At 47.4% G+C, this 10,239-nt stretch overlaps 1 protein-coding gene and 1 long non-coding RNA gene across 3 annotated transcripts in view; both read right to left on the bottom strand.

The window, feature by feature from the left end:
• Positions 1–10,239, bottom strand: part of LOC125747984 (uncharacterized) — a 300,948-nt gene that overhangs the window by 87,987 nt on the left and 202,722 nt on the right. The gene's annotated exons all lie outside the window — the stretch shown is intronic.
• On the bottom strand, positions 119–10,118 carry ccdc66 (coiled-coil domain containing 66). Of its 2 annotated transcripts, none has more exons than XM_049023659.1 (19): positions 9,942–10,118; positions 9,264–9,322; positions 9,132–9,157; positions 8,461–8,896; positions 8,216–8,330; positions 7,923–8,053; positions 7,405–7,484; positions 7,180–7,299; positions 6,290–6,421; positions 5,975–6,210; positions 5,623–5,707; positions 5,344–5,505; positions 4,133–4,298; positions 3,136–3,255; positions 1,981–2,441; positions 1,757–1,803; positions 1,507–1,664; positions 940–1,061; positions 119–795 (listed from the first exon to the last, which is right to left on the bottom strand). In XM_049023659.1, exons 1-19 carry the CDS (start codon positions 9,950–9,952, stop codon positions 700–702), a joined length of 2,763 nt encoding a protein of 920 aa, XP_048879616.1. In that variant the 5' UTR covers positions 9,953–10,118; the 3' UTR covers positions 119–699. The 2 variants fall into 2 exon arrangements, with proteins under 2 accessions (XP_048879616.1, XP_048879618.1); XM_049023661.1 differs by having other exon boundaries at positions 7,923–8,029; positions 9,942–10,116.

The raw sequence follows: 10,239 nt of genomic DNA, 5'->3' as shown, positions 1-10,239 counted from the left end.
CCGGGACCAGCGGACCTCATCCATTATAGACGATATTCTGTTATAAGCGAGTCCAATATAACTGGATTTTACTGTATCTACCCCCCCTTCAGACTGGCAAACCACATTCACTCATGAATAGATTGTACCAGGTCCACACCCTGTGAGAACTTTATTCAGTGATTCAGTTCATACATTATACCTCCCCGGTGGGAGTGTCAGCAGTTATATTCAGTAGTTTCCTTCAATAAATAAATTCAGTGCTAAAATTAGTCCCATAAAACAAGCGCAACACTCACATCCACACAGTTAATACTGCTTCACACTTAAACAAAAAAACGTCGTGAATCAGCTTTATGAGCTTCTGATTCAAGACCAAGCTTCATATTCATTGCTGCAGGGGCACTGTTTGTGCCACTAAGGTGATTCAGAAGGTGTGCCAGAGCGCAACATTCACCTCATCCTACAGCCAAGACTGCAAGCTGAACCAAAGTGATGTGGTTTCTATGGTAGATATGGCCATCTGGCACTGTAAACAGACAACCAGCTCCTGTACTGTAGCACAGAAATTCACTGCTGGGAAGCCCTGGTGTTCTGAGAACGGAAGGGCATGCTGGTATTCACAATTCAGCTCTTCATTGCTTCAGCAAAGCTAGGGTTAGTGAATGGGGAGCTAACAAAGGTAAGCCAAAGAAAGCCGCTGTACGGTGACGTCCGCGTTCACACGTGCTGGGATGTGGATGACATCGTGCCCTCTGGACGGAGCAAAAGCGGACTGAGTGCGGTCTCCAGCTCTCTCTGTTTCAGCAGCAAACCCTGAAAGCAAGCGGGAAAAAAAACGACAACATGAGGATGATGTAGGCACCCAGGCAATGGGAAAGATGAGGCATGTGGAGGTGTCTACAGGAACCTCTTCATTCTCCTCACCTGAGCACCTGGAGGGGGGGGGATAGGTCTTACCTGGCGCAGTTCAGAAAGCCCCTTGAGTATCGCCTGCTGTCTTTCCTTGTTTTTCAACAGCTCTGGGTTGAGAAGGGGGTCACGTTGAAGGGGATTTGAGGTAGGCTTGCTGTGGTTGATGCCTGAGCAGAGGAAGACAAGCGTGGCAAAATGTTTCAATGGCTAGAAGAGTTGTGGAACAAAATGGGAGCTGGTTGTGTCTAGCGTGGAGATTCTCTGTGGAAATTGCTAGAGGAATGCAGCTTACTGTCAAGTGGAGGGTGTTGATCACCCAACAAGATAAACAGGGATCCTGGGCAAAGGGCGGTCCAGTCAGATACAGAAAAAGCCAGAAGGGCTAATGGTAAAGTTTTCAGGACCAGGCTGGCTTCTTAGACCAAGGAGGGTTTAAAGCAATTCTTAAACCAGCGGCCCTCAAGCTACAGTACTAGGGACCCCCTACCTCCGATTAATCTCGCCTTCAATGAAACCTTCAATGAGATAAGGCTTAGTGTGAAACATGTTACATCTTCTCCTAGCTCGTTCCCCCAAAATATGGCATATATATTCCACCCTCGCCTTAGTCACCTAGTGGCACGTGATGCTGGAGCTCCTGGGTTGAGGGTCTGGAGATAGGTGCGAGTGGGTCCAAGTGGTATACCTCATCCGTCCGAACGTAGGGGACGAAGCTGGATGACGATGGACGCTCAGTGGAATCTGAAGCTGTCAAGGGGGCTGGCTGGGCACTGCATTTGGCAGGAGTGGGGAGTCACTGGTCAGTTACTTAGCGATCACTCAATGTTGTATGCCACCTAGTGGTGACTAGTAGTATACTTGCCTGTTTTCCACATGACCAGCTGATGTGCCTTTCTGAGCTTGTCCATCCTGGGAACAGACATTTTTCTGTGCTTGTTAGAAGTACTGGTTATAAGTATTAAGGAGTCTTAACTGTATACAGCCAGACATTTTACAGTTAACATAAACTAATATACTAATCTAGGACTAATTCCATCCCAGCCTTTTGTTAACTACCATGCCCCCTGCTGGCCCTGCTTCGCATACCTTTTTCTGTGTGATGGGCCTCTGCCTGTGTGAGAGATGTGCTGTGGAAGGCTCTTTGTGAGCCAGCCTGGAGGTGGCGCACTGCCCCACGAGGGCCAGCAGCTCCGCCTGCCTCCGGAGTCGGGACTCCTCCCTGCGTTGCCGGGGTCCTGGGGGGTAACGTTCCGAGGCCGGGACGAAAGGCTTGCCAGGCCTCTGCGCGTTCCATCCCTGCCGACGATGGTCTCTGCCCGTCCGTGTGAAGCCCTCGTAGGGGTCCTCCCTGCCGTCCATCATACGCACGTTCTCCTTCCCCTTCCCTGAGTTCCTCCCCAGCACCTGCCCCTCCTGCTTCGGCTTTTTAATGCTGGGCAGGAGATTCTGCTCCACTGGGGCATCCGGGATTTCTACTGGGCCTCCATCTGCTGTCGGTGCTGCCGCTGGTGCAGCTACTGCTAATCCCATGCTTGCTGAATCAGCATCTGTTTTTTTTTTTTGTATAAAAAGATAACTGTTCTCAAATGATGAGATTCACCGTTTGCCGTCAGCCTAAAGCTGGTACCGGTGCAGGGCCGGTGCCGGAGGGGGCCAAAGCACCACCTGGAAACCGCCGCACAACTCCAGTAGCACCCCTTAAAAGTACTGTAACATCAAATTAATTTCATTTAGTAGAGTGTCAATGTATTTTATCAGTTTAAAAAAAATGCAAGAATGTGTTAAGAGCACGTAACGTGAGCAGACATGCACTCCTCTCGCAAAGTTCAGCAAATAACACCCGGTTGTTTTGAGTTTTGTGTTTGCCGGCCAATCACAATCAAGGGCCAATCAAATAATGCTCATTCGCAGCCAACCAGAGCAACAGGTGGACTGTGCTCTTTTAACGTTTTACGGCAAGTGAAATGATTGGCTGTTCAGACTACCATAAAATGTATTTATGCAATAGTATGATTACTAGTCCTCGGAGAAGCACCCCGTCCAAATGCATTATTTGCCCTGAAGCACTGCTGCAGAAAACATTATGGTGCCATCCATGTACTGCTGATAGTTATTTACACACCACTGGAATCGGTACAAAGTTAAATGAAAAAGGACTCGGCATTCCTCCACTGATTACCCATGGACGCTTGAAACAAAGCCTGACTTAGCTGTGAGAAACGCCCAGACCCAAGGCCATACCAGTCTGCACAGCCGTGTCTCTCCGGGGAGACGCCCCGCTCTGCAGCTCGGCGTACAGGCCCTCCTCATTCTGGGTGAGGCTGCCCTCTGGCAGGCCGCATGAATCCCTGCAGCTGAGCGCTGGATGACAAGTGACAGGCAAAAAATAAATTAAAAACACAAAGTCCTTTGAATTTTACCCGTTCGATCAGTGGTGTGCAAGTAAACACGTGGTCACGTGAGCAGGGGCTGGTGGGACAGGCTGCCCTGTTACAGCTGTCTGAAGTCCAGTGATGATATAATGATGTCACAATGAACGCTGACTCATGGTTCTTAAAATGAAGAGCGAATTTCCAAAACTGTCACTTTTGTTTTTTATGTTGACATATTTAGCCAATGCTCTTGTCCAAAGCAGCAGACATACATGCTGAGGAGTTGTCGACTAGGGATAAGTCCAGCTAGGCTGAGCTTTCAATGAATGCAGAGTTACAAGTGTAAGCAGGACTGGGGCAGGAACTACACAAGAACTTATAACAAAAGCAAGAACCTAATAAGATTCAAAAACAGGGAACATAAAGAGCATCAGGTTAGTAGAGGAATTTCTTGAATGTGGAGAGAGAATCTGATGACTGGAAGTGGTTTGCCAGCTCATTCCACCAATGGGGAACCACATGAGAGGTGTTAAAGAGGAGACAGCCAATGACCTAAAGTCAGGCTTCCTCAACGTACATCATAGTTTTGGGAACCAAAACTCATTCAGTCCTCAAGTACTCAAATGAACTTTCATTACACTTTCAAAACTCACCAAGTCACCAGCAATTTCCTCGAAAACATAACATATGGATTGAGTGTGTTCTGGAAAATTACAATTGTATAAATGAGTGAATGTGTTCTTCAAGGTGTCCTTCAAGGTGTTCACTTCCAGAGGTCACTTAGATATTCTCCCCCTCACTCCCTGTGCGCTAGCTAACCAGACAAATCACTCCTGTGGGCAGTGCCGCCGGTCATACCCGCCTACCGCTTGCCGAGTCGGATGCCTCCTGCAGCTGGCGGAGCAGCTTGGAGACATCGTGGCCCTTGCGGGTCAGCTCCTGGATCCTCTGCCTCTGTCTGGCCCGCAGCGCCTCTTCCTGGGCTCTCTGCACAGTCATGTAAAGCTCTTCAGCTTTCAGAGCCTGCAGCTCCTGCAGAGCAATATCAAAATCTTGTGTCAGTAGGAAGTAGCCACTGAAGAACACTGACTTAACATCGACTTTGAATGTTGCAGCTGTTATACATTTAAAACAGTCGTGCAAGTAAAAATTGTCAATTATAATAATAATTATTACATTTATATTATGCCTTTCACAATGCCAAAGTTATTTTACAAGGAGCATAATAAAAAGAAAACACACAAAACAAAAGACATCATCTAAGCCAGGGATCTCCAACTCTGATCCTGGAGAGCTACTATCCAATAGGTTTTCTATTCTACCTGGTTTCTGATGAGCCACACCTGTTCCTGGTACCTGTTCCTGGTACCTGTTCCTGATACCTGAGAAAGGGTGTGGCTCATCAGAAGCCTTATTTGCTTATTTTCTTATTTGCTGCCATCTTGGCCAGGACATCCTGGAAGAAGTGGTATTGTATCTCAATGGAATCTTCCTGATAAAATAAAGGATAGATGGATGGAAAGATGGATGGATAACCGACTGGACAGTAGGTCTCAGGGACTGGTGTTAGAGATTTGTGATCTAAGCAGTACGGGACGACAAATGTTCATTAAGCAGGAAAGTCTATAAATCAGATCTAAACGTGGAAAATGAAGAACAGTTATAGAGAGACTGAGGAAGAGAATTCCAGAGTTGGGGGGGGGGGGCAACGGCAGTAGATGACAGCTAGATGAGAGCAGGGGGGAGAGTAAGGGGTCAGAAGGTCACTGAGGCAAGGAGGAACAAGGCCACGTAGTGCTTTGAAGGTGAGTAACAGCATTTAGAATTTGATACGGGATAGAACCGGTAACCACTGAATTAAAAGGGCAAAACGTGAGGATTACCTTCCCCACGCCTCCTCTGAATATAATAAAGAGGTTCTGCCAAATGCGCCTGTATACCACAATACCTAACAAATGAGTCTGTGAGGCGCGTCTGATCTGCCTGACTGACTATTCTGGTCCACGGTTTCAGCGCTGGTCATGCATATGTGCTGTAAGACTGGGGGGGTGGGGGGGGATCACAGTCGGCCGCCCACCTCTTTGTGTCTTTGCTGCAGGGAGTCCAGCTGGTACTGCTGCTCCAGGCGCTCCCTCTCCCGGGCCACCCGGCGCTCCTCCTCCTGCTCCTCTGCCCGCCAAAGGGCCTCCTCCTGTTCCCGCTGCCTCCGACGCTCCTCCACTTGTGCCGCAATGGCACGCTATGAAGTGGGGGGGGGGGGGGGGGGGGGGGGGGAGAGAGAGGGAGGTCTTGATCTGGGTGGTGATCATTCAAATAGAGACTTAATTCTTCTCCATAAGTTGTCACTCTGCTGTACCTGGTGCTCTAGCTGTTTAACGCGCCTCCTCTCCCGCTCCTCAATCTGGGCCGGATCCAGGAGTGCGGTCATGGTGCGCAGGTGGCTGGGGGGGGGGGCAACAAAAACACCTCAACGCCAGTCCAGTTTCTCCTATCAAACAAGTGCCATTTATTTGACACACATGCGCCATCTGCTGGTAGTGGGATAAATCAGCAACCAGTTTGGCACAAAGGACAGTAGGGAATAAGCCCCCTAGTAATGGCACAAACATTTCATTTTAATTTTCTAGCTCAGCACTAAGGCTGACTTGCTTCCACTCATCAGCACCACATTATATCCTGAATATGCTCAGAGGGCTAGTGTAACATACTTGCTCCTTTGGCCTCCACCTGTGGAGCTGTCCACACTGACCCGACCCAGATGGTCCCCTGCTATGGTACTCGTGCCCTCCCAAGCCAGGGACGAGGAGCTGGGGGGTGATAATGGGCGGGCAGTGTAGCGGGCACTCGGAGAGCCCGAATCCCGCCCCTCAGTGGCCGGGGGCTGGGAAGGGGCTCTTTTCTGGAGGGAGTCGAAGTGCATGGCCCAGCGTTCCAGGTCCTCCCCCTGGTGGCCGTGGGAATGCAGAGTTAGGTTGGGCTGGGGACAAATGTACGAGACCCGTGCTGAGCCCCGGGCCGGGTACCTGGGCCTGGTTCTGGCGCTCCTGCATCTTTCGCAGCCTGGCCTCCTCACGCTGCTGGTCCAGTTCCTGGAGCCACATCTTACGATCTTCCCGCTTCTTGGCACTGAAAGCATGTTCCACTGGGGTGGCCTCCTGAATGGAAGGGTACAGCACAGTGTGAGCATGCCAGCTGGCCACGGATTACCATCCATCCATCCATCCATTTTCCAAACCGCTTATCCTGCTGGGTCGCGGGGGGTCCGGAGCCTATCCCGGAAGCAATGGGCACGAGGCAGGGAACAACCCAGGACGGGGGGCCAGTCCATCGCAGGGCACACTCACACACCATTCACTCACACATACACTCCTACAGGCAATTTAGCAACTCCAATTAGCCTCAGCATGTTTTTGGACTGTGGGGGGAAACCGGAGTACCCGGAGAAAACCCCACGACGACATGGGGAGAACATGCAAACTCCACACACATGTGACCCAGGCGGAGACTCGAACCCGGGTCCCAGAGGTGTGAGGCAACAGTGCTAACCACTGCACCACCATGCCGCCCCCCCAGGGATTACCAATCATTCATTAATGATAGAGGGTAAAGCATCGAAGAGGATAAAAGTGATAGTATCTAAGCTTTACATTTGCATGCTATATATCAATCTCTAGCTGTATAAAACAGAGTTCCCAATTATTTTAACCCATGGGACAAATTCTATCAACAAAACAAGGCCAATTCTGCCTGATTGTGATGCTAAAATGCTCATGACCCGTTTTTCGTGGGCTGTACATTTGATTCCCATGGGTTGGATTTGGCCTTTGAGCTGCCTATTGGAGAACCCAAATATATATATAAAAAAATCTTTTGCAGCCCCATGCTACCGTCTGTATGACATCAATATTTTTACCCCCAGGACAAACGCAGAGCGGATGGCAGCCGGAAGGTCCCTCTGGCTGCAGCAGACTGATGCTCTAGACTGCTGCAGTTTCCTTTCTTGGCTCTCTCCCAGAATCCTCTCCTCCGCCGCCTGCCCAAGAACGATGATTGGGAAATGAGTGAGCTATGTCCGGAATTTAATCTTCCCATAGCGTGTTACGATAACCCATGAGGGACAGGATGGACTCAGGCCTACCTCTGTAAGAGTATCCCTTGTGACAGTATGGCAGTTCAGTTCAGTAACTTTCTTCTGCCGTTTTAAAGCCATTTGCTCATCTGAAGAGGAGTGTGGATGATTTTTAGATCAGTATGTATTCCATAAACCAAATTTAGCACATTAATATTGATATCTATCCATCTATCAATCTGTCCATCTTCAGACTGCTTTTCTTTGTGAGGGTCATGGTTTTGGCAAACCTAAAAAGGCAGCCCAGCTTTCCTTTCCAGGCACCAAGTCTGGCTCCTTCTGGGGATCTCCAGGTGTTTCTAAGCCAGCTGGGAGATAAAATCCCTCCAACTTGTCCTGGATCTATCCCAGGACCTCTGTGCAGTGAAATGTGCTTGGAACAGCTCGCTTGGGAGATGACCAAATGCCATCCAGTATTCATGTAGTCTTTAAATTTGCAATTTATCGAGGCGCTGCTGTGCTAAATATTGATAGTCTCATCACATTTCCACAGCAATGGCTGGGTAGTGAAAGTCTGTTCTGCATACCAAGCTCTTTCTTCCACTGCTCTCTCTTGGCCTCCAGAACATCCTTCTCTCTCTCTCGTTCTCCCAGCGTACTGAAGAGGCCAGCTGGAAAACCATTTGGAATCACCCTAGATGAGAGAACACAGCCTTCACTGTAGAAGTGAACAATGAGAACAGTCATACAGGAGAAGCTGCCACCCAAACAACAGTGTAACATGATGCCAACAATAGTTACATTTTTTCCATGCTTATCCTTTGAAGTTAACTACCATGTTCTAAGAGGAAGTTAACTAGGACAGAAACATGCGTATTACCTGTCATCCTTTGCATTTCCCAATGCCATATCACTCTTGTCTGTATGAACAGATGTAGGTTCTGAACATGTGTCACTTTTTTCTGTTCCATTCACAGTCATACCCTCTTTGACTTCTAATAGAGAAATGAAGATCGATAGTATATCGATACTCATTTGAGCAAATGCTACGGTATATTAAAACTGTACCATAGAGAACAGCAGCCTGCCAAGGCCCAAATTGTGCTGGTGGTTCTGTAAGCTCACCTGACTGGGGTTGGTTGCTGAAGCCTGGCGTTTGTGAACCTCCGTCTGTAGCCCGGTTGATGTTGCTCAGGATCTGCTCTAGCTGCTGCTGGGTCAGACACACCAAGCTTTTCTTCAGGGTCTCAGTGGCAAGCTCAGAATGCTTCGGGACGGTAACCTGCTTGTCCATCCCGGACTTCTTTACGGGCCACGATCGAGCCGGAGCGCCAATCCGCGGCGAGGCTTTATGATCACCGCCCGTGTCCTTTAAAGAGGCCCTGCCGGCTGGTTTTGGGGCCTCTTGGTGCTCGCTCCTGGGAACAACAGTCTGTGAGCCGATCCTTTTCCTCACATCAGTGAGCCTCTCCTGAACTCTCTGGGGTTTCCCCATCACTGATTTGTTGTATGTTTGCTTCAACCTAACAGGGACTTTCTCAAGTCTAGTTATAGGGATCACCTGCAATCAATACAAAACAAAATAATAAAACATACTACCGTTACATGAAAACATGAAGAAGTGGTCTAAAAATTCTATCAGCTATGAGATTTCATAGAAAACTTATGAAATATTCATTTTATCTTTCATCCATTTTAATAAAAGAAAATCACTTAACTTGATGTCTTTTGACTGTTGGAGGAGACCCGGTCTCCCCAGCCCCTCCCACCATCCATACTGAAACTAATAAGCTTACCTTCTTTGCATTTCTTGACTCCAGACCTACAACAAAAAAGACAATACATCAGTGCAAATATGGGAAAATTACCATAAGGGAATTACTATGTGATGTTTAACTTTAAAAAGGCATGGGTGAAAAATAATTTACCTTGACTGGACAAAACAAGTTTTGCTTTTCCATTTTCAAGTTCAAACATGAGACCGTCCCTGAAATGCAAAACCACACAACTGTGTAACCAACAACGCCGTTTAATAACCACTACTAGTATAACAATTGTCTGTGCAAGACAAGAGACCGATTTAAAAAACTGTTTCCTGGTGTCTTGTTAGTTCAAGTGTAGAATACACGGAGAATTGAAAGCCTATATATAATGACGCTATTTAACAGGGTCGCGAAACCCTGAATTAAGCATTTACTTTCTAACAATTACCATATACCAGATTAAATGTGTAAAGTACTGCTCAAACGGAAAGACTAAGCTTTAAAATTCATGCTTTTTAAAAGACTTTTCCCAGACAGCGATTAATTTCTTTAAATAGTATACTCAAAATCTATTGACTGAGGTGTATTGACAATTTGCAAATAAATACCCGAAACACCGAAAGGCGATAGTTGGTTCGCAATGGAAGCAGTACGAAAATATCGAAATATGGTAAATCAGTTCATTTATGTAAAATGAGTAGCAGGGCGATAGACGACTCTCTCGCTTGACTGACATATGAGTAATATAGATAATCCCATCTAGAGGGTGATTAACTGATGGGAAAAAATCATGTTTGATTTGATAAGAAAATGACCACCTAAACGATTAAAAATTACACTCACCCCAGATTCATTGTCGCAGTTCTCTCGCATTTAGTTAAAAGCTGAACGTGTTTTGCTGATTCCTTTAATGCGTATATAAAAACATTGTGAAAACATCTTGCGTTCCTTCCGGAAATCTTTATTGTGTACGTTGGTTGCTGGCCACGACCAATAAGAACTTCACTGATTGGATTAGATTTATGACGTTGTAAATAAGCCCGCTTATCACACGAGCTCTTTTTTCGACATGTCTTAGCTGTCCGCCAATCAAAGTCGGCGCCACAAATTTTGACACACTTAAGTATCTGGCGGACATTTT

This window comes from Brienomyrus brachyistius, chromosome 8, assembly GCF_023856365.1.
Source record: "Brienomyrus brachyistius isolate T26 chromosome 8, BBRACH_0.4, whole genome shotgun sequence".
NCBI classification, from domain to species: domain Eukaryota; kingdom Metazoa; phylum Chordata; class Actinopteri; order Osteoglossiformes; family Mormyridae; genus Brienomyrus; species Brienomyrus brachyistius.
This window is presented reverse-complemented; position numbering and strand designations above follow the sequence as displayed.